At 40.6% G+C, this 24,233-nt stretch overlaps 1 protein-coding gene across 1 annotated transcript in view; it reads left to right on the top strand.

Annotated features, from left to right (window-relative positions):
- The window catches only part of slc6a8 (solute carrier family 6 member 8), a gene marked incomplete in the record, with an annotated part of 42,101 nt that extends 19,449 nt beyond the window's left edge, over positions 1 to 22,652 (top strand). The window contains 10 exon segments of the mRNA XM_005931144.3: positions 64 to 196; positions 7,744 to 7,878; positions 8,383 to 8,486; positions 8,645 to 8,769; positions 12,268 to 12,380; positions 12,712 to 12,849; positions 13,066 to 13,168; positions 13,494 to 13,594; positions 13,958 to 14,128; positions 15,456 to 22,652. Coding sequence (XP_005931206.2) covers positions 64 to 196; positions 7,744 to 7,878; positions 8,383 to 8,486; positions 8,645 to 8,769; positions 12,268 to 12,380; positions 12,712 to 12,849; positions 13,066 to 13,168; positions 13,494 to 13,594; positions 13,958 to 14,128; positions 15,456 to 15,590 — 1,258 coding nt within the window.
- Between the last annotated feature and the right edge of the window lie 1,581 nt (positions 22,653 to 24,233).

Raw genomic sequence — 24,233 nt, 5'->3', positions numbered from 1 at the left:
GTGGAAAGCACAGATCTGCTCTGTGACTCTGACGCTGGGCTCTTTGTGATCTTCTCTGCGCAGAAACAAAGTGTTGAACATCTCGTCTGGTCTGGACGAACCGGGGAAGATGAACTGGGAGCTCATTTTGTGTCTGATGGCTGTCTGGGTTCTGGTTTACTTCTGCGTCTGGAAGGGAGTCAAATCCACCGGGAAGGTAAAACGTTGTTTTTTAAATGGAGTCCCAACCTGTGTCTAGCACTTTGTCACCTTCCCTGTTATATAACATATTAATATTATTATTATTAACTGAGGATCAGATCAGAACATCTGCATGTGAATGAGTCTGTGTCCAGATTATTATAACGAACCAAAACCAATTAAAAATCATAACTAGATGTGAAAAACCCCCACATCCAGCCTGAAGAGGCTTTGGTGCATCTTCGATGTCTCACATCGATTGTTGTCTTGTCTGAATTGTTTAAATTCTGCACCCATCAAACACACCCTACAATACTTTTATATACCACCCAAAGAGACTAACACTAAACATGTTTGCTCAGCACAAAAGTGAACTGAAACGAGCAAACCCACTCTGGAAACTAACACAACTGACAATGAATCAAAGTCAAGACGTCAGAATAAAATCACAATAACAAATTAAAAAAACCCACAAAACTTAAACAACTCCGGTCGGTGTCCCAGGAAAAGTTTACACAGTTAAGAATAAACAGAAAAGTCCCACGAAGGACACACAAACTGAAACGTGTCGAACAAGTAAACGTTAAAAATGTGTTCCAGTTTAACCTTCGAGTGACCGAGTCAGCTTGTTGTGACATTTTTAATCATCAGAACCTTTCCTGCCGCCAAGCTGGTAAATTGGACGATGAAATGAAACGGCTATGATAAACATAAAGTAGAAAGTGCTGCAGGAAGAAAGGGAACATGTTTAATGTCCTTTATGAACCCTTTCAGTCATTTTAGTCGCTATGGTGATTTGTTTGCTTCACGATCAGGAAATAGACTCGATCTTGAGTGCTTGAAGAGAAAGTACCTGGACTCCTCTTTGGCTCGTGATGTTTGACTAACAGCTGATGGAGACTCCCAGTATTTATCCCTGTCACCGGGGAAAAGTGCTCAGACTCGCTGTAGATGGCTCATGGTTTGTTTGATAAGCCGCCATCTTTGCTCATCACTTGTCCTTCACAGGTGGTCAGATTGAGTCATTCTCATAGATTATTTTTTAAAATTTGCAATAAAACTGAAGATGCGGAGATCTTGTCTGACTTTAAAAAGCCACTGTTTGAATAATTCTTTACAAAAAGAAGTCGAACAGAGAAGACTTGGTGCTTCCTGCTGTCATCCATGTCCCCTAACTAAGACAATATGTGTGAAACTTTGTTCCCTGAAACTAACTGACCATCCTGAGTTAAAATGTCATTACCACATCACACTGTGACGATCAGGAAGGTGGAAAAAATACGGGACTGTTCCTTTAAAACTACAACCTTCAAACGACGTGTGTGTGTCATCGGATTGTGATGACGAGACTGTACACGGTGCCGTCAGATGGCAGGCTAAGAGTTGCTATGACTACCCTAGAGGTAGTGGTGGTGGGGAGGAGAGTGTGGGGGTGTGTGAGGTGGCGGCATGTGATTGGTTGTCTGGTAGGAGGGCAGCTGACTGCAGTGGGACGTGACTGAGAGCCACTCGGAGAGCGAATGCCCCCCTTTCCTGTACTGTAGGAAAACTCCACTCGGGGACAAACGGGGACATAAAAAATCTGTCCTGGAATTCGACCCAGATCAGCAGCGCAGGAGCACCAAGCTCTCTCTGCATCACTGATAACCATACAGATGATTTAGCTATAAAATCACACAAACTTCATTTAAAAATTTTAAATGGTTCAAAAAAACCATTCTCACTAAAGTTCAACACACAGAACTCTGTAGTTATTCAGATAGTCAAAATGATCTAAACAATTAAAGATTTCATTTTCTTGTTTTATTTTCACCCAAAAACAGAGTGTACTTTATGTAAACAAGGTCTGGTGGCCCTAAAATATATAATGTAGGCTAAATTTTGTGTTAATGTGTTGGTCTTAAGTAAAACTAAGGTGTAACACTGAATTGATTGACAATTTATACTTTAAAAAACACTCAAATGAAGTGGGGACATTTTTGACCCCTGAGGACCACAGGTGCAAGGAAATCGGGAGGACATTATGAGGGTTAAACAGCACCTTTAAAAAGAGAGTAAGGTGGGGCCTTTGCCTTTAAGGTCTGGACAAAAATAAAGACGAGACAGGAACAGAAAGAGAGAAGGACAAAGAAACTGTGCTGGAGTTGGTGAAGCCCCCAACCACGTAGAAAGTTTTCTACATGAGGGAAAACTACTAAACGTGCATAAACACCTAACAGTAACACAGCTCACTGTTACCAGTTAGAGGCCCAGAGGATCTTATTAGCCACGGCTGCGGGGGAACACCCTTCAGAGTGGCCACGCCCCTAATCCAATTATCCAGGTTAAGTTATTACAAATAAATGAACCTTTGAAAGAGTAGGCTGTAAACATGTTTATTTTTACTGTAAGGTTAGATATTTCAGCACTGCTGGAGTCTGCCTCAAGTGGCCATGAGAGGAACTGCATTTTTGGTGGCTTTGATTTTCTTTTGACCCTGGATCTGGTTGTTTGGTCAGCAGTAGGATGATGTGTCGTCTCTTTTGGTCGAGTGTACCAAATGATGAAGATGCCAGAAAGGAGGAAATCCAATATTAGGGCAAAGAGAAGAAAGAGTAGCTAGTTTGCTAGTGTCTCCTGAGGGAAATGTTACCCAGCCTTCTGGTTTGCACTGAGATTCATGACTGTGGTTTCCTAAAGATTACAGAGGACCTGTTATTCTATGACTGTGCACAATGTTTTGAACATGGGCAGAAATCCTTCTGAAAGACCTCTGGTGTATAAAAGTGCACTTCTCATAAAATAAAACTAAATGAGGCAAACAGCTGCCAAACAGAAGCAGCCTGACATCAGAGCCTCTGACGCTGGAAGCAGACAAACACAAATGAGCACAGAGGAGTGAGTCACGCCTGTTCGTGTGCCGACTTGGCAGGAATAATATTAAATGAGAATAGATGAGAATAAATATTTGAAAGTGATTTGACTGCCATTTATCCCAAAACACCACCACTGATGCACAGACAGAACTTTATGATACATACTCATAAAGTTTAGAAACAGAGCAGCCCTTTGAATGGCTGTTATCATTCCTGCATCACCAGCAGGCTGGCTCTTTCATAAACAAGGAGGCTAATGAGTTTTAATGACTTTAATTCATGGTGGACCTGATGGTAAACTAAACGGGAATAATGGGAATGAGAAATGAGTGTTTCTCCTTTGAAAGATGAACAAACGTCTCTCCAGGTAAGCAGGAAAGGTGACATAGATTCGGTGACTTTTACCCAGGTGGCATCTTTGGCTGCCTGGTTACTGTATTTGGTTTGGGTTAAATTGGGCCCTTTTACAGCAATGACAACGTATTCCCAAGCACCAGCTTCAAGGTCATGATAGTCACGACTTCAAGTAGATTTTATATGCACTTGAGTACATAACCTCTTCAGATTCTCACCATTATCTGGACTGCTCTCCATTTATCATTAATTGGAAAGGATGATAGGACACTTTTTGAAGTACAAGCACAGGTACACCAAGTGTCTTCTCTCTATGGGACGGCAGATAAGAGGTATTCAAGGAGCTGATAACTTAGAGTACATAACAAACCATCCAAAATTTATTTTGAGCACCAAGGATCTGATTTTTAATGCACATAAGTTAAAGGAAGAACTTAAAGTCTTACAGAAGATATGCAAATGCTGTTTTTTGTTAATCTCTTACAGTAAAATTGTGAATCTCTTGATGTCTGATGTTAACAGGACAACTAACAGAAAAACCATCAGGATACAGGATGGATTTAACTGGAACCCACAAATAGAACTTTTTGACCTTAAAAGGTTTTTAATATTTTCTTTGTATGTTTTAAAATAAAACTTCATGGTGTTAAAAAGTCTGAGATCAACACTGAAAACTCTGCTGTTTTCTATTTGTTTCGCTTTAATCCCAAAATATTTACTTCCTGCTGAAAACGCCAGCTGACCGTTAAGTCTTTGACAGATCTGGAAGAATTTCAGGATATCCCGCTGTTTGCTCCACCCCCTTTTTCCTTTAATGTCAGCAGTATTAGAGCTGCACGAACAGTACCAGCTCTAATCATGTTGCCCTTGCACGATCTGACAACAAAATAAAACTACTTCTGCAAGCGCAGAAAACCGCAGGCGATATTCTACAGCTGATTCATTTGGACTGTGTTGGGATTTAGAGGTAAAGTGTGTCTGATGTGCTAAAAACAGGAAGCTGGCATCTGATATGATCCATCTCCACCTCCTGACTTCTCCGCTGTGTTTGTGCTGTTGGAGCCTTTTGAAGCATTTTTAATGGAATCATCTCTTGGCTGGCTGTGCAGCAAAAACATCTGTGCTTGCAGTTCAAATGCAGAATCCAGAACCAATGGGTGGTGTCACAGTGACTATGCCCCCCCTTATACACAGTATCTGGCTCCAAGGAGCTTCTTGTGATGTCAGGAGTGTTTTTAGAGTTCAGGTGTGCAGGAAAGCCCAAACGAGCCAGCACGCTTTGGTTTTTACGCAGTTCTCTGAAGCTTTTAGTTGTGTTACAGCTCTGCTTTGGATCCAGGGTTTGAGAACTTTGTGCACCACCCTTTTACTAACTTTCAGTCCAACAAGAAAAGTTCCTCTTTTCTCTGAATAACAGTCAGACTTGTGACTCTTTCTCTTAGTTCTGCTTTAAACGCAGGGCACGGGTGTTATCTGAGCGCTGCTTCAGTGGAAGGGCTCAGACTTATTTCATTGATTACCTGGAAACAGAGACCAGGACTTCTTTTGTTTCTGGATATTTTCATTTATTTCCGTGTTTACATAAAAATGTGACAGACCTTTTATGTGCTCGCAGACTTTTTGACCCAGAGAACAAAGGGAAGTGAATCATGCTCTTTGAAAACTAACCAGCTGCTGTTAGGTGGTGTTAAAAGCGTGATTAATGGGAAGAACATCTAACAGTGTAGGAGTGTTTCTGAAAAGCTGGAACACAGTGTTGCTGTTGAGTTAAAGGTCGTCATAACAAGCAAACACACATCAGTTTTGTTATTACTCCATTTTGAAAAGGAAATCGCACTAAGCTGCTGCAAAACTAGAGCACGTAAACCGCATTAACCTCTGACACACATCAGTAAACACACACTCGCACACCCTCGACACACACGTTCCCAGGATCAGATAAATGGCTTTTTCTTCTCTTTTTTCCCCCCTTGTTTTCACTGCTTCTGTTTAGGGTGTTGCCAAAATGACCCAATCAAAAACAGCTTCACTTATCAGACTGAGCATGTGCAGTAGAAACCTCTGCGCTCACCTGAATAGAGACGAATCCAGCGGCTTGTTTCTGTGTTGCATTCATGAACCCCGTGTCCTCATATTATCTGGGTCAGCTGTGTCTTCACAGCAGTTTGATGAAGTGAATGTAGAAGATGTTCAGTGAAAGGGCTTTTAAGTCCGCAGGCTGGACTCTGCAGGAACTTCCTGTTGGTTTTTATTTAATTATAGATAGAAATGTTCTGCCGTGATCCGGGTCAGGCTGCAGAGATGCCCAGACCTCCTCCAACTCTTTAGGGTGGGGTTCCCAAACTAGCAGCAGCTCTACTTTGAGCACCTCATGAATGAAAGATCATCCACACTGGATGAGAGTAGTAGTGACGTAGCAACCGTAGACCATGTGATGTGAGTAAAAATCTGAGGAAAGAAGAGCGGGCGGGTCCAAAGTTAACGTTTTCTCTATGTTGAGGTAGGCAGCTGCCAGCGAGACATGGTGACAGTGCTGATTCAGTTATGATGGGGGGTAAATACACTAAAGAGCTGCCTGCAGAACTACAGCCTGGGATGTCTGAAGTAAGAGCGCTGATGCTTTCCAGAGGAAGCTGTTTTCACGCTTGTACTCTGAGTCTTATTGTTTGGTCACGCTGCAACCAGGCTGTGACAGTTCATTTCTTACACGGTGAAGAGAGGAAAGTTTGTTTTGGTCCCTTAAATGTGAAAAACACTCAAAACCAAATCCTGACATGTTAGTTTTGGGACACAGGTTCACACGGTGTGACCTAAACGTCGAGCTCCATTCATGGGGTAGTTTACACACATACGGTATCTCTTATGTAACAGTCTGTGTGTGTTTGTGTTTTTAGTCTCATGGCAAGTTAAGCCGCGTTCGCAGGGCTCTCAGTACCACCAGAAACATTATCTGCTGTTTGTCTTCAGCAGGAGGCTGAAAGCTGAGCATCAGGTCAGAGCAGGGCGAGACAGCCTGAGACACACAGAGAGAAAAGAGAGAGAGACAGACAGCCAATCCAGTCACAAAGGCAAGATGTCTGCTCTTAAAGGAAACATTCGTTTGAATTATTTTTAAAAACCCACATTTAATTGGGCGTAATGTTCGACTTTTTCATTGTAGATATTAATCTTGTTTACAGTAAAGTAAACAGGCAGAGCAGACAGTAGAGACGAGTTCTGACATGACTATGTGCTTGACTGAAGTGTGACCTCGGAGTATTTGATAGTGAGAAATGCCCACAGTCACCTTTGGCCCCAGAAAATAAGATCGCAGTCGGATTAAAGCTGAAGTGGAGTCTTGGATATGTGGAGCCACAAACAGACCCCTGGGTGATGGCGCGGTGGCTACATGCATGGTTTGTCTTTGTTACTATGAACATGTTTCTGTTACACCCTTGTCCTTACATCCAGAGATTTCTCTCTTTAGTGTCACGTGACTGTCGGATGAACAGGCTTCTTTAAAAGACCCAAAGTGAGACGACTCGTTAGCAAACCGGCCTACAGATCCTGGCATTAATCATGCTGCATATACAGAGATCTGTTGATTTATCAGTGAGATCAAATTTATATCAGTTTACATAAAAGTATCAGGATTAAAAGAACTCACCGTGATGAACGAATGCAATGAAAATGAGAATAATATGCCAGAAATGGCTGAATAAGCAGAAGATCAAAAGGTCATGTGCGAGCTTTAAAATTATGAATCGCTTTGAGAAACGTTTCAAACAGACGACTGAAATGTTTTTTCTGATTCCTTAACACACTGAACCGAACGACCTGAGCTTCACACTGTGAGTGTGCGTCAACCTGAGGAGGTGCTCCGCTGTGATTGCACTGACACTCGACCCTAACTGGGACCCGGCGCTCTCCGTGGTGCTGAAATGCCACATTCCTCCGTGTGTGTGTTCTGTCTCAGCAGGTCTCAGATCAGGTTCATTTTGCTTTCCTCTCATTTGTTTTCGTTACCTGATTCTCATGGATTTTTTTTTTTTAATGGCAGAATCCCCCTGGAGATTTTTAGGTCAGGAAACAAAACCCCTTCTTCTTCATTCCCCCTATGTAACACAAATTCACTTACCTGATTTTGATTAGGTAAATGAATTTGTGTTACTCCAATTCTGCAAACATAAAACCGTCAAACGCATGAAAGTTCACTGTGCATTTATCTGCAGGTGAACAATGAGACAGTCTAATCTGCTTGTTTCACAGGCAGGTGATTAAAAACAGACAAAGAGTTTCTAGTTGAAGCTTTGACAGACTGATGGATTCAGTGAAAATAGTGTGTGTGTTTTATGATAGTATGGTTGTGTTTCAGATTGTGTACTTCACGGCCACCTTTCCCTACGTGGTCCTCATCATCCTGCTGGTCAGAGGGGTGACCCTGCCCGGAGCCTACGATGGCATCATGTACTACATCAAACCCAACTGGTCCAAACTGGAGGAGGCTCAGGTCAGTTCATCATCCTGAAATCTCACTTACAGGCAGACTTTGTCATTGCATGGCCCAGTTTGAATCACTGGGCCTCTCCTTCTGATATTAAAGGGTCTTCATTATAAAATTATGAATTTTAATTTTTGTCATGTGCGTTCATGGTGAATACACCAGCAGGATTGTCTTTAGGTTGTTTAGGTAGACGTTTTAAACCTAATGTAGGGAGTAGAAAACCGAGATATTTGTGTTAAAACATAAAAGTAACAAAGTGGCGTAAAAAAGAAATACTCAAAGTACAGATACCTGCAGTATTTGTACTTCGTTACTTCGCTCCTCTGTTGGGGTGGGTGAAGCACCTGAAAGTGCACGAGTGGGAGGTTTAAATCCAGTTTTAGGCTGTCGGGCTGGCTGTTGTTTTTTATGGCTTGAGCATCCAAGATGCTGCAGCGTTTGTCATCAATTATTGATCAGCTATTGTCGTTAAATGTTTGCATCAAACATCAAACCCATGTGACTCCACAGGTGTGGATAGATGCTGGCACTCAGATCTTCTTCTCCTACGCCATCGGCCTTGGTGCTCTGACCGCTTTAGGCAGCTACAACCGCTTTAACAATGACTGCTACAAGTACGACACACACACACACACACACACACACACACACACACTTCACCAACTCCTTCAACCTCAGTCATCATATCTAAACCCTGTGAATCTTTAAAGTTACTCCACCTTAAACCTGATTGTGACCTTAAACGCCTTGTTTCCTCTCCTCTTCCTCACAGAGATGCCTTCATCTTGGCGCTCATAAACAGCGGGACAAGTTTCTTCGCTGGCTTTGTGGTGTTTTCTATTCTTGGCTTCATGGCTGCGGAGCAGGGAGTCGACATATCGCAGGTTGCTGAATCAGGTATTTACTCACACCGGACCTGTTCTAATAATTTCCTCCAATGCACTTTTTTATTCTTGGGCTCTATTTTACACGATTCACAGTGTAAATGATTATTTTAATACGCTGCCCTTCAGTAGACCTTCAGTTCATCTGCTGTTTTAGCTCCTCCCTATAAACGCTCTCAAAAAGCTAACATCCATCTGATTGGCAAACTTCCAGAAGCCTACAGAGGGGCAGCACTGAGTACTGGTGTCCATGCTGCGCAGAAAGAAATAAGAGCAGGCTGAAGCCTGAGCTTTGAGCTCATGGGGATTACTTTTACATAAGTGCACAGTGCTATTTGAACCTTGAACCATGTTCAATATAAACATAGAACATAGTAACATTATACACGAAACATGAGATAAAAAAATCAGATCATCTAAACAAACTGTGTCGTTGGTGGTGCTCTCCTATTTCGACCCCAAAGCCTCTGAGGCTGGTTTAACAAAAATGCATCATACTGAGCTTTAAATATAGATGGTAACTGGACTGGTTCTTACATAGTGCTTTTCTACTCACTGAGCACTCAAAGCACTTTATACAACTCCTGCAGTCACACAAGCACTTTATCTAAGGTTTTTTTAGTGCTTCTATCTAACATTCACCCACATTCATACTCCGATGGAGCGCATCAGAGAGCAACATGGGGTTAGTATCTTGCCCAAGGATATTTGGCATGTAGACTGGAGGAGCCGGGGATCGAACCACCAACCTTCCAGTGAGTAGGTGACCAGCTCTACCACCTGAGCTGCTGCCACCCCACTGTGCTTTGGTTTTCCAGCATAACGAGGGTAACTGTTATGCTGGAAGTCAGATTGTTAGTTGTAAAGACAGAGGATGAGCAGCATCTCTGTATCACTTCTCGGGAGGAGAAACAAGACCAAGAGAGTTTCACTGTAACGATGCATTAAAATATCCAAATCTTTACTCTCTGTCTCACACTTTTGGATGTGCTATGCATGCATATAGAAGCAGCGCTTCCATCCACTGTGGTGCATGTTCCAGCTTTGATAATCCTTGTTTTAAGAGCCAATCACAATCCAGATTCTAGGAAAAACAGGAAGAGGAAAAAGCGTCAGGTCACATGAGGTCAGCTGATAATTGTGTAGCCTCGACGATTTCAAATGGTGGTTATAAAAATAATGATTACAGAAGGATTCACTGCACTGTAATGAAGACCTGAATGAACCTGTGTGTGTGCGCGTGTGTGTGCGCGCGTGTCAGACTCCAGCCAGCAGTGTGTGTATTAATAGCTAAGCATCACGTGACGTGGCATCACAAACACACCGTTATATTTAGCTTGTCCACAGAAGGCTGCAGCTCTGAGCGGCTGTTCGGATCAAAGCTTTTCATTCAAACTTAATGAAGACTTTATGTAACCACAGAGCTAATGTTTACAGCCAGGTGAGAATAGTCACATGACAGTTCTTTGGCTATTTACACCTGGCCTCCTCAGCCCCCAGATAAAGAGCAACAGTCCTGGTGGAGGCGTGGTTGTGATAAATATACAGTTTATGATAAAGGGCCAAGAATTCTGAAAACTGCAATAACTCAAGAACAAAGCGACGAGGATTTTCAGTTTGATGCTGTTGATGTGTTCAGGAGGCTGAGCTGTAACACTGTTAAACTAAAACTGATCATTTTTCCGTCCATCCATCTGATGCCCGGATCGCCAGCTCTTCTGGAGGGATACTGAAGTGTTCCCGAGCCGTCTGATAGACACGGTGTCAGCCTGCCCTTGATATTTCAACTCTCCCACTTGGAGCAGTAACTCCACCCTTTTCTGACAATCATACTCTGAGACTTGGAGGTGCTCAATCTTTCAGTCCGCCTCATTTCTGTTGTTCAGATTTATGAGCAGTTGAGAATATTTAGGTTCATTTAAGGTCATTTAAGGTTCAATAACATCAGCGTTACTGACTCACTGATTTGTGGTTGTTATCGACCCTCTTATTTATGACTTTGGTCAGGTGAAAGCAGCGTGATCGATATTATTATGGAGATTTTTAAAAATCTGGGCTGGTAATAATCAAAATTAGTTTTATTGTATGTCAATTTCTCATTCATAAATTTTCAAGCCTCAGAGGTTAAACCAACAACACTACAACAAAGCCTCATCCAAGGTGTGGCATTAAAAGCATCTTATTTTATCTAGTTGCTCTAATGGTAAAGTACAAGTTAAGATTATATATACACTTTATCCCAAATCATCATGCACTGTTTATCAGAAAAACTGGGATGCCAAATCAATCAACACACCCTGTAAGAAACTAGCTTCAATAAGCTATAATAGCTCAATAAAAGTAATATAATAACGTTTAATAAAAAGGCTCAATAAGGTGAAGCTTGTACAACAGAAAGGAGCTCGGTCATACAGAAATAAAACTGCTTTATAAGTAAAAGATTAAATAACATTCAGTAGAACAAAATTCAAACCAATCAATCGAATAAAGTTATTCTTTAATGTAAAACAAACAAATAAACTAAAACAAAACAGAAGCTGGATCGCTGTGTTCCTCTCATGTGTGACTATAATGAGATGTGCATTAATGAGTCACTAAAGTCTTCATCATGTTCTCATTTTATCTGCCTGAAAATATTTTCGTGTACCTCTCAGGAATGGTGTGTGTCTGTGTGTGTGTGCGTCTGTGTGTGAGGACAGGAATCTTTTTATTTAATCTTGCTGTAAAAAGAACAAAAGTAAATCCAATTTACTGAATCCAATCTGACACGTCTATACTGGTTTAAAGTATTAGCATCAGCGTGTGTGTGTGTGTGTGTGTGTGTGTGTGTGTGTGTGTGTGTGCGTGTGCAGTATTAACTGTCGGATTATTTAAGCGAGGCCTTTCACCTCGCATGCGACAGCTCTCCGGTGCATATTTCTGTGCTGCCTGATGAAACACGCCGTGATTTGTCCTGCTGTAAATATTTGTCCTGCACCTTTAATCTTTCTGCATATCAGCAAATTTATTTTGTGGTATTTGAAGCTGACCATAGCTGAGCAGATGAGACTTTTTCATAATCAGGACAAACAAGCATTTAAAGTAGAACAACCTACTTTCAAAGCTGGATGTTTTATGATGTTTACAGCATGATGACGTCAGCCTGTTATTGCTTCATTGTGACATCGCAGAGTGTTGTGTTGAAAAAATAAAATGGGTGTTGTACAGCTCTCTCCGCGCCCTTTCATGTGATACAGTACGTGATATGGTCAAGTCAACCTTGATCGTGGATACTAACAATGACATCATGGTCAAACGCTTAGCCAACCAATTTCATATTTATGACTCTTTTCTTTTAATATTTATACTGTAGAGCCAGAAAATGAGCTGGTGGCACTGCAGCTTTAAATTCTGCACACGTTACATCTTCTGTGCACATGTTGGAAAAACATATATACTGTATGAGCCAAACCTTGAGCCGCATGTTAAAATCCTGTGAAGTCTCTAATGCCTGTGTTTGTGTGTGTTTCAGGTCCAGGTCTGGCCTTCATTGCATATCCGAAGGCAGTCAGTCTGATGCCGGTGGCCCCGCTGTGGGCGGCGCTCTTCTTCTTCATGCTGCTGCTGCTCGGACTGGACAGTCAGGTGACCAACACACTCTGTATCATACCTTTAATCAGCTGTGCATTTTCTCAATAAGTTTGCAGGAGTAACATGGAAATATAAATATCTATAAATATGGGTGTCATGTGGTTATAAACTGAATTTATGATATTTCCCACAGGATTTTGGTAAATGTTTAATAGATCAGTGGTCCTAATGCAGAGCCCTGGGGGACACCACAGAAGCAAATGATTGGAGAGAATTTTTAACTGGTTTTCAATATTTTACTTGTATTCAGCTTTATTCCTCCACTTCTGTTCAGCAAAGAGACACTGAAGACACTGTGTGTCTTTCTCCACGTCTGTCCCTGCAGTTTGTCGGGGTGGAGGGTTTTGTTACCGGGATTCTGGATCTGTTTCCTGGAAAGCATTATCATCGCTACAAAAGGGAGATCGCTGTGGCGATATGCTGTTTACTCTGCTTCATCATTGATCTCTCCATGGTGACACAGGTTGGATGAACAAAGACTTTTCCCTCAAAAATTTAAATTTTTGATGATTTATACCATTTTTAAATAAACTGTCTTTTCTTACTAGCTCGTAGTAACAAAAATGAAAACGCATAACGTGTGAAGGAGCTTATGAGAGAACAAGAAACACTTCAGCTGATGAACTGGTTTACTACATCGACACTGTTCACTGAGCCGTCTGTTCCTCTGTCTCTGCAGGGAGGGATGTACGTCTTCCAATTGTTTGACTACTATTCGGCCAGTGGGATGACTCTGTTGTGGCAAGCATTCTGGGAATGCATAGTAGTTGCCTGGGTCTACGGTATGTAATAAACACAAACACACAGTGTAGTGCTTCATAGCAACGTGATTGTAAATAGAGCCTTTGTTTGTCAGTGAGGTAACCCATCTCAAAATAGGTCTGAAAATCACCTCAGACGATGTGATATTAGAGGTCACGGGTCAACGTGTTTTTTGTCACAAGCTAATATAAAATACAATATCACAGAATGATATGGCAACAAAAGACTATTAAGCGTTGTCATAGTGTGAATACAATCATGGAGAATTTCTAGTGTTTTATGACGTGAGTGGGGAAGAATCCTCAGCATCTTCCTGTCTTTGACTTGCTGATTAATGAACTGCAGGTGCTGACCGCTTCATGGATGATGTGGCTCGTATGATCGGCTACCGGCCTTTCCCCTGGATGAAGTGGTGCTGGTCTTTTATAACTCCATGTGTCTGCATAGTAAGACTGAACAACACTATCCCATCCAGAAATAGAAACCCACAACCACACACACCAGTTTTCCTCCAGGCTATCAGGCACTAATACCAGTTTATTAAGAGCTGAGCGCATACGTACATTTTTGATTATTGTAGAGGAACAAATTCAGAAAAGATTCATATTGATTATAGACTTATATTTACCTTTTGCTGTCTCTTGAGCATACAGCAGAATCCTATTAAAACTAACAGGCATAGACCAACATTATTCATCAGTTCTGCTGTGACACCATAATGAAATCTCACAGTATCAACACCACAAATCATGTAAATGATGCCAAATATGTGCCAATCTTCCTCTTTAATCTCCCCTTTCTTCCCGTAGGGTATCTTTCTGTTCCACCTGGTGAACTATAAGCCCCTGACCTACAACAATGTGTACGTGTACCCATGGTGGGGCGAGGTGATCGGCTGGTGTCTGGCTCTGTCCTCCATGCTGTGCATTCCTGTCAGCCTTCTCTACAAACTCTTTAGAGCCAAGGGAACCTTCAAAGAGGTAAGCGCCAGCTCACCCTGGACGTGCACGCTGAAACAAAGGGTTATGAATGTATTTAAAAAGCATAGGTACAGACTTACCTCACATGCAGACTTTAAATTGACCTAAAACTGATGTAGTTACTATCCAGATAACAAAATTAACCGAGACCACAAAAAGTTTTACATTTAGATTTTATAAGGTAAAAATGTAAAAGGCAAACCTCAGTCTACCTGAAATTTGGTTTAAAATAAGGTTTTATGTAACTGTAATGTATGTCCCAGCGCTCGTAGCTCGGTATGAAGAGCAGAACATGTGACTTAAACTAATGCAAACACTCCTATTGAGTGACAGCAGAGGTCATTTCTAAGATATCACATCACGCTGCCCAACTTTATATAGAGTCGTTGTTGTAACATAAGCACACGTGGTGACACATGTTACCCTTTAAATTCTGGGAAATATACCTTAAATGAATAATAAAACACATGCAACATTACAGATGAATTAATTAAACTTTTCTTCTCTGAACGTTCTGGTTTCTAAGCTTGTTGAACCAACTTTGGCTAAGAATTTTTATTTTACAGTTAATCACCTGCTACAGTTTTGCAGAACAATTCACTTTAACGCAGCTGTATTAAATACAAATAAGTCAATAAACATGCATCATGATAAGCTCAAGGATCTGGAAGTGACAGGTTAAGTTTGATGGAGAGGGGAGAGCGAGTACAGTTGGACTGGTGCTGTTGTAGAAAGTCTGGAAACATCGAGCTTTCTAGCTAGCACCTACACCTCTGCTGGAATGGGTTAACTTGACTTATGAGTGTAACAGAGGGGCACATAGAAGGTTAGGTGGTGGATTGGTTGGAGAAAATCACCAAACTACCGGTTGCTCCCCTGAGGTGCTGGCTGCCACTAGTTCTCCTTGCGATTGCTTTTATTGTCAGCAGACCACTTAGCGAGTAGCTAGTGAGCATTTGCAGATAAGTTGTCATCTTCCATGCTAATTTTATGTGACCATGGCCATCAGCTAGTGATCAAAGCAATCACAAGGATGTTTTAGGAACAGTATTGTCTTTGAGACCTAGTGACAGACTGCAACCTCTTACAACCAGTTGGAGGATAGCAAGACATATTTTTGTGACCGAGGCCTCACTAAGGAAATTTTGTTGGGTATACGTCTAGAGACACAAAAAGTATTTGCTTTGAAATAGAGATAATTTAGTTTGCACAGTCCAGGTCAGCATGTCTAACTTCTAAACAGGAAAAGCTTTAATCAAACCAAGCGATTCCTCCAGATCACATGACTTGCAATCTGTGTGACCACGTGTTTGTTGATGTCTTGCAGCGTTGGGCCCACCTGACCACTCCGGTGTGGGGAGCCCATCACTTGGAGTACATGGCCCCGGATATCAAGTCCTTGAGCTCCATGTCGCCTGGCATCGATGACAACAAAGTCATCATCTTCGAGAGTGTCATGTAGGCAGGACTCCATCCCCGTCCATCCATCCACCTCCGACCAGACAACCGACAGCACCACACTCGACCTTCAGCTTTACCTCCAACCCATACAGAGGCCTCAGAAAGGACTCGAAGTGATTGATTAGATTTGTGGACTGATTGATTGCCTTTGCCCTTCGATTAATTGATTGATGGGTCTCCTTGGAGCTATTGATCAGTTGGTCTCTTCATGTCACCAAAATAACCAACGCTAAAGATTTTTTTTTTAATACCTAGAAAAGAACAAAACAGAAGAGGAGTGACACAGCTCCTTCAGAAAGCTTCATAATTCCAACAACCACGAAAAAGAAATACTCTCCATGAATGTGGATAAAATGCTAAATAAGGGTAATCTAAAGTTTTCACTAAAGGCAGAATCATTTTGTGTTCTCTAAAAATACAAAACAAAAGAGTGTCTGCTGTCGAGGTCGAAGTCGGAGGTCAAGTTTCCTCCATCACCGATGATCGGTAGTATCAATGCTCTTCTCTCTGGGTGGGTGGGATGAAACGTTAACTAATAAACTGCCATTACATACAATCATCTCATTAAATGTTAAAGGGACTTGTGCTCACTGATTTTTATTTTAAAAAATGGCCGTTTATTCACACAGAGTTGTAGACAGACAGACTGACTGACCCCCAGAAAATTAACAGAGGTCATTTGCTTTGCAACAGGATTTAATAAATGACAGGAAATAGTCTGAGACGCAGTCCCGTCGTCAAACATAAAAATGGAAGAAAAGATCAACCGAGAACCAGAACTATCGGGTTGAACGATCTCCGGGACTGGAGAGTAAAAAGTTCAACCTCCTGTTATCAAGCAAACCAGCGGTCCAGGAAGCCAGACTGTGCTCGGAGTCCTGAAATCGCCCTCAGACACCCTTTGAGCACTTTGATTGTTGAGGCCCAAATCCTAAAACTCAAACTGATGCCCTGATTCCTTTTGAACGTTTCAATATATCGGTGCAGCTCTGCTGAATCTAAATACTACAAATCACCAGCTTTTTACTACTGATCCCAGAACAGTCCTGGCTCCTGAGCAGTGTCGTGCTTCTCTGACCGCTGACCTCTGATCTGCAACAACAGATCTGATCTCAGAGGGAAATGTCCAGAGAGACTTCAGTCAGAGTTATAACAAGGGCTTTAAATTGAATCCAATCAAAAACAATTAATAAGATCAGTAAAATCTCCTCAGAGCTTTTAACCCCAACCAGATGCAAACACACAGATGCCGTCAGCTGTTGAAACTGATTTGAAACTAGACTGAAATCTCACTGGATCTGACCTTTAACCCTTCCCTGTCATGTGTCTGACCTCCCTGTGAGGAGGTTCAGGCCTGTGTGCGAATCAGGTCAGAGGTCGGGCTTCGTTCAGTGTCCCCCAGGTCGACTGAAGTGCCAAATGGGGCGCTGCCCGCCCTGCAGGGCTGATCCTAGACCAGGACTCCAGGCTGCCAAAATCAACCTGTTAGCTCTTCTCTCTGCCTCGTCTCTGTCTCATCGATGCTGCAGTCCTCCATCCAAACCTCACTTCTTCCTACTGAACCACTGATGGTGGCACCTTCCATCTCACATTCTCAGTTTCATACGCCTAAACTTTTCCTGTGTGATCAGAGTTCATATCATTCTAGCCATTTGTTTAAGGGCCTCCCTTTGGGTGTAGCTCCTCACAAACAAGCAACGCTGCCTCTGTATGTGGTTAACCTAGTCTCCGCACAGTAATGGAAATTAGACATTCACACTCTAGTGACTGCTCTGTACATAAAACCACCAAGAGGTCCAATATTAGAATCTATCACAAAACATTTAACAGGTTTCTAAGATTCCTCAAGAAAAAGAAATATCGATGTGAGATTGTTTTGAATAAAATACTTTCTGAATTGAAATAAGAAAACTAGCATCAATAAAATGGTAATATAAGTACATCGGCGCTCTTCCTTACACAATGCATCGACTGAGTAACACTAACTCACATTCATGAAGTTAGACTGCAAAATAAACTAAAACAAGAAATCACTCACACACTGTCAGTCGTAGACAAATTTATGTAACTGTACACAATTAAATATTATTTGTATAAAATTAACAGCAGAAAATGACAGTAAGGGGTCATTTGTATTGCTTAAACTGATAAATATGATTTAGCTGGGTGCTACACCTTTTTTTTTTTTCTTTAACTGAAAAATAGCACGGGGCTAATTTCTAGTGTTAATGATTTTATAACGTTGGAAATGTGTGAACCCTGTGCAAATCGTCTGCACAAAAAAGCCCCATACAGATGAGCAGACACTAAAGTACTGACACACTTCAAAAAGTGTTTAAATTTAAGAAAAATTGCTGAAGTGAAATATGAACCTCAAAATTAGCTACAAAAACTATCAACAGGACTTCCACTGATTTGCTTAGTGGACCCAAAATGCACCTTTAGTCTGGAGACCAGAAAAAGACCTGATTTGACTTTAAAACCGAGTCCGTGTTCACCTGCCGTCCGGTCAGCTGGTGGAGAGATGAGAGCCGGAGGACTCAGTGTGGTGCCAAGCATTGCCTTACATTGTTGTCTTAACTCTAGAGCCTGAACGGTTGACTAGCCAAACCCAGAGCCCTACAGGACGTCCTGTGTACGGCTCTGGTTTATATCAAACCAATCAGCAGTCTGCGGGGGCGTGTCTATAACTCTGTCTCCTAGCAACCCCTCACCATCCACCCATCATGGGGAACTATAACAATTAGAATGTCAAATATGCGAAAATCACCTTATTTCATATGACCTTTTACATATGAAACATTACTGTAAAAAAAATAAAAAAATAAAGAAATAATGTTGCTAGCACTTTAAAAAAAAAAGAATAGTGTTAGAAATCGCGTTTTGTTTTACATATTGTAAGATGAATCAGAGATTTATTTTATGGAGGCTTTTATTTTGCTGATACATACAATATGACAAATATATATATATTGAATATCTTTGTGTGTTATCTATATTTGATGCAGTATATAATTGCGATGATGATGATGATTTCTGGCTGATTGTTCACGTTTAGCTGGCAAGCACAAGCAAAGCGGTGCCTCGAGCTTCAGGCTACCTCACTCCTCATTCAGACTTTCAAAGCAAATTTCTTTTGGCTTTTTATGCAAAGTTTTGTCAGCAGTACCGGCTGGTAGCAGGAGGGGATTGTGGGAACCTTTACAGTTCTCCGACACCAATGAAAACAAAAAGTCATGCTTTAAAACAACTTAAACTGGGGATTTTTATGTTGAATTTTTTTTTAAATTTAATGTTGCTGATACACACTGATACTGCGAGGCCTTTGACCAAGTGTATGACTAGCTAACGTGAACAACCAGCGTAGGGCGGGGCTATTATTCCGGCGGGCTTGCTGCGATGCAGTGATATGAAGACTGTCGAGGTTTCGTGTGGATCTGAGCAAACTTCAAAAGGGAATTGTTGGGTTCTCTCTTTTACTGACTTCTAATGTTCAAAGTGCTCAAGTGTTTGAAGAGTTTTAGCTTTAGATGATTTTTATTCTTTGGGTTTTAAATCAATATCAGTGTTCTCCCAACGACCCCCCCACGGCTCTCACGTCATTACTTGAGTTTGATAGAAAAGTATGACAAACAATCCTTTAAAGTAAATTTGCTGATAATTGCTGTAACTGCCATTTGAAGTAATTAGGAAGCTCCTGCCACTCACTATCTCAGTATAGTGAGGTGGTCAGGCCTGGAGTGACAATGCCAACATGCGTGCAGCTGAAAAGATAAACAAAACAAACACTAAGATACTCCACCGGTTAGTTTAAGACCTTAATTACAGCCAGATACCCAAGAACGTAAAGAACAGCATTAGCAGAATCAGCAAAACAGACACAAATCTGGTTTCTGTATTTAATCTCTGGCTTAAAGCCCTGTTCAGTCAGAACGGATGGAGGTTTTTAATCCAGTCAAATAAACGAGTCGGATGAAATGGTTGAGTTCAAAAACCTGCATCCTTTACAACAATGATAACAGTCGCCCTCTATCATGTTTGGTTTATGCAAAGTAAGAAGTCAACAAAGCATAATGGACACAAACAAGACAAACTCAGTCATTTTCAGACCAAATGAAAACCTAATTATGAAGACCAAGTCCAAAGGGACTTAAAAAACAGTATTTGGGCTGTAAAGTCAAACATCATCTGCATAAAAAAAATGCTTCAAAAACACAATTCTTTGGATTTGGTATGACTTCTACTATTCAATTATATCAATACCTCTGATGTAAATCTATATTAAAAGTTTGATGTTTTAAGAAAAAGCCCATAGTTAGCCTGAGAATCTTCCTGTTTTCGTCAGAGTCAGTGACCTGAAAATAATTGTGCTTCTCGCTGAGAAAAACGTGAACAAATCAAAAATAAGGGAACAAAAAATAATGTATAAGAGAAAAATAAAGAAGGGTTTTAAATTAGAGAAAGAAGAGGAATCCTGCTCATGAGGAGCTTGTTGTGGTTGGAACTTTTACAGTTACTACCCAAATACACAAAAGACTCTCTTACAATTCTCAAACAGCAAACCACCTTAAATGGGGTTTAAGGGAAAGAGTGCAGAGCTCAGATGAGCCAGTTCCCAGAATGTTTAGGATTCATCTGTCGATCAAACTTTTCATATTTAAATGAGAATCCAAAGCGAGGATGCCTTTTGTGCAGCGTTCTGCTGCAGTGTGCTGGGACGTCTTCTAGGAGCCAAAACAAAAGTCATCAGCTCAAAAATACTTCAATACAAACCCTTCTTTCAGTTATTGTACACAACTAATTCAAGAACGGATCAAAGACAAAGTTTCTAATTTTTAAAATGTACAGATAACTCACTAAGTTATCAGTAACTAATGTCACTGATAACGGCTATTTCATTAATAAAACTAAACTTGCAGCAATAACCAATCAAACTCACAGTTTAATGTTCAATGTTTGATTTTTTTAAAAGTTGTATTGTAGTGTTCTCGTCTTGTTTCCGGACTGGAGCCTGGGTGGGTCAGAGTGTGAAAAAACAAAAAGAATCTACAGCCATTTAAGAAAATGAACATGTATGTTACAAAATCAATGTTGTTTCATGTCAGTTTGTGTGCTCTTCTGCCAAAACACATGTTGTGACAGAGTCATTAATCCAAAACTGTGACTGGAAACGGCCAGGCTGGATGCTGTAAAACACACCTGCACAGGTGCAGGGAGGTGGCTCTTTTTAGTTTTCCTCACTCAGGCTGAAGTGAGTGATGTCACAGGTGATGGTGTGAACTGAACATGCTATGCAAACGGTTGTGCTTCAGCCTGCGTGTTTCTGGACGAACAATCAGACATTCAGACAACAAAAATGACCCAATGCAGCATCTGGATTCTCACAGTGAGAAATGTTCTGGTCTCATCTGGACTGAAGCCACACTTTACTATTTTTTTAAATAAACAGTAACTGATGTAACTGACCTTTTACATATGAAACTTTAATGCCTGCCTGTTATTTTCATTTTCAGACAAGTATTTAAAAATAAAAAAACAAACAAACAAATAAACTGATTTTTAAAGAGTAAGAACTAAAATAAAGTAAAAATAAGTCAAACATCGATGTGTTGTACTCAGAATGTGAAAATCTTTAGCAAATTACTTTTATGCAGCATTTTGAAATGCACATCCAGAATGTATCCATAGTTAAATTTTTTGAGATTTTGTGCCGAAAATTTTAATGCTAATTTGCAGTTGTAAAAATTAAATCAGAAACGTAGCATTAAGGACGACCACCACCTGAAACTTGGTGATGGAACAACTAGCAGAGCAGAAAAGGCTCTTATGTTCAGTTTTTAAGTTTTATATTTTAATTCAATAAAGTTAAAACTTTTAAAATCTTATGAAAGAGAACAGAACGGATGCTTTTTTTACATTTAAATTTTATCCCTGAACTTGTCCATGTTGCTCCGACTGTCCGATTGTTCACTTCAGGTTTTTGATAAATGATACTTCGCTCAGCTGGTTTCCTTCAGTGGAGAGCGTTTATTTCCCAGAATCCTCCTGCTGTTCTCAGACCCATGCAAATTAGATGACACTCACAGCAGAGATGTTAGCAGAATGTTTAGCGGTTATTTTACAGCCGATAAGTTGCCAAAATATTTAACATCCAAATAAACCAGAACTACGGAAGCCTAAAAGGGAACACGCAAAGAAACGAGATGATGCATTAAGGTTTCGTTTCTTGACGGAACAGGAAGGTTTTCTGGGAAAAGCAAATAACTGGTGCTGTGGAAAAACAACCAAAAATATCACTGTGTGAAATATTTTTTTGGGAAGCTGACCTCAGGTGGGATTTTTGCAGCAGTGGAACCAGCAGGAGGCGCTCTCCTCCCCTGGGAAATGTCATCAAGTTTGGGCTGGAAACAGAGACAGAGACCCCTGACAATTAAAACCTGCTGAAATCAATTAAGGGTTCAATAAAAACACTGACGTGTACACAAGATCAAGCTAAAATTGGAAGTCAAGTGAGTGAAATGACTGTCACAGTAGCTTCCACTGAAGGCAAAGTACAAAACCAAACAACCATCCAATCACAGTCAGGCAAAAGTACTGTAGCTAAACATCATCTCATTAACTGAACCCATTCACTGTAACAGATTCTGAGTGAACGTGTACACGCAACAGACAGGAAAGACTTCAGCCAGCAGGTCCTGCCTCTGTCCCAGCTCAGACACAGCTACATGGTGCCCTCAGTGTTGTAACTGTGTCTTTGTGATTTGTGTAAACCACAGTCTTCCATACATAACTGTAGAGCAGACTCTTGATTAAGTAGCTTAACGAAGTAACTAGTAGTCGTGCTAATGATAATAACGTAACTCGGGGGCTTCATGTTAACGAGTCACCAGCCAAAAATTTTGCAGAGTCAATGTTAAAGAGTTAACTTTGAGCCCTGTCGGTGTCACCTGTGTTTCATCGACCTTTGACCCCTGCGAGGGTCTCCATGCTGCCAGCTGCTGTGATCACTGTGCTCATTCACCACCCAGTAAACTAACAGCAATAAAACTAATGTCACAACAAACAGCTGATCTATCTGTGTGGTTATTGGAGTATATAACGTCCACTGAAGGAGAGTGATTAACTGGTTACATCCCACTGGTTTAACGCTCACATTAATAAAACTTCACTTCTTTTATTCACACTTTATTTTGTCAATTACAGACTCAGATTTTCAGGAACCTAAAGCAAAAAACAGACCGATTCAGTCAATGGACGTGTCTCTGTGACCAAGAGGAGAACATTTCATTTGTTTACATAAAGACAAACAAAAGTTAATGATGGAGTTCCACAAGGTTCTTTGCTGGGGCCAATACTTTTTCAACATCACACTTCCCTCACACAACACTGCTCTACAGCCAGAATGCTTCTGCCCCTTATGTAGTCAAACATTGGTGACTGTGGTACTGAAACTGATGCTTTAATCTATTAGTTGGCTCCAGTTTTAATGGGATGCTGCTATTTCAGTGCTGAAAGTGAAAGTTTTTAACTTAAAGTGGGAAAATGTCTTCATATACATCATAACGCCTGAATTTTAGAAAAGATCAGATGCAAATTTTAGATGGCCAGTCTTCTTAATAAATAACTCATTCAACTTTAATGAAATTATGATTGTATTAATTTTACTATAACAATTGACAAATGATAACTTTTCAACCTTCTGACCTCATATGTGACCTTGTTAGTATCCTTTTTAAAGCATGTAAAAATACACCACAGGTAATGTTTTTATTTTTCTTCCACAACAAGCTTTTGAAAGTACTGTTCTTGAGAGATCACTGGGCGGACTTGGGAATATGTGGCATAAATTGGATGGATTGATGTCTTCTCATCCATACACAGACACATAGCCAAGTGATGAAACCAACATATCTACATGTATAATATTCTGGGTAAATGCTGAAACTGATGCTTTGTCGCAACATCCTACCCTCACACACCTTGACTTTCCTGGCAGCCTTTGAGAGGGAATAATTCTCATAATTTAATATTTTATAAGATGTCTACTCTATAATGACATTCTTTTTATGAATAATTACAAAAAAGGTGACATATCAAACGACAATTAAAAGGTGAGAAGACAAGAAGCTTATCATTTATGACTAAAACTCATCTAAACATTAAATAGTTTGGAATCGGCTATTTTCAATGTTATATTTTTGGATTCAGCTCTTCAAAAAAAGAATAATGTTATCTTGGAAGTAGATGACTTCTGAAAAATTGTTGACAATTATAATACAGCCAAACACAACATACAGTTCCTTCACTCTGCAGATGACACCCAAGTCTTTATGCACAAGTCTATCTAAGACAGTTAAATTACAAATTTATAAAATATCTGTAGCATCTATCTGTAGATGGGGTTGTTTGTAGTAGGGCTGCCACAAACGATTATTTTGATAGTCGACTAGTCACCGATTAATTTTGCGATTAGTCGACTAATCAGATCATCATCCATCGGACAAAACCTACAGCTTATTGCACCAGCAGCATCTGCTCTTATATAACTATCATTAGCTTACAGCTTTAAGTGTTTCAGGTATGTGCTAACTAAAAATAAAGACAAGATGATAGTTTATTAAATTTTAATAAAATTTGCTGATTG

This window comes from Haplochromis burtoni, unplaced genomic scaffold (genome assembly GCF_018398535.1).
Source record: "Haplochromis burtoni strain Fernald_Lab_line unplaced genomic scaffold, NCSU_Asbu1 Contig_138, whole genome shotgun sequence".
NCBI classification, from domain to species: domain Eukaryota; kingdom Metazoa; phylum Chordata; class Actinopteri; order Cichliformes; family Cichlidae; genus Haplochromis; species Haplochromis burtoni.
This window is presented reverse-complemented; position numbering and strand designations above follow the sequence as displayed.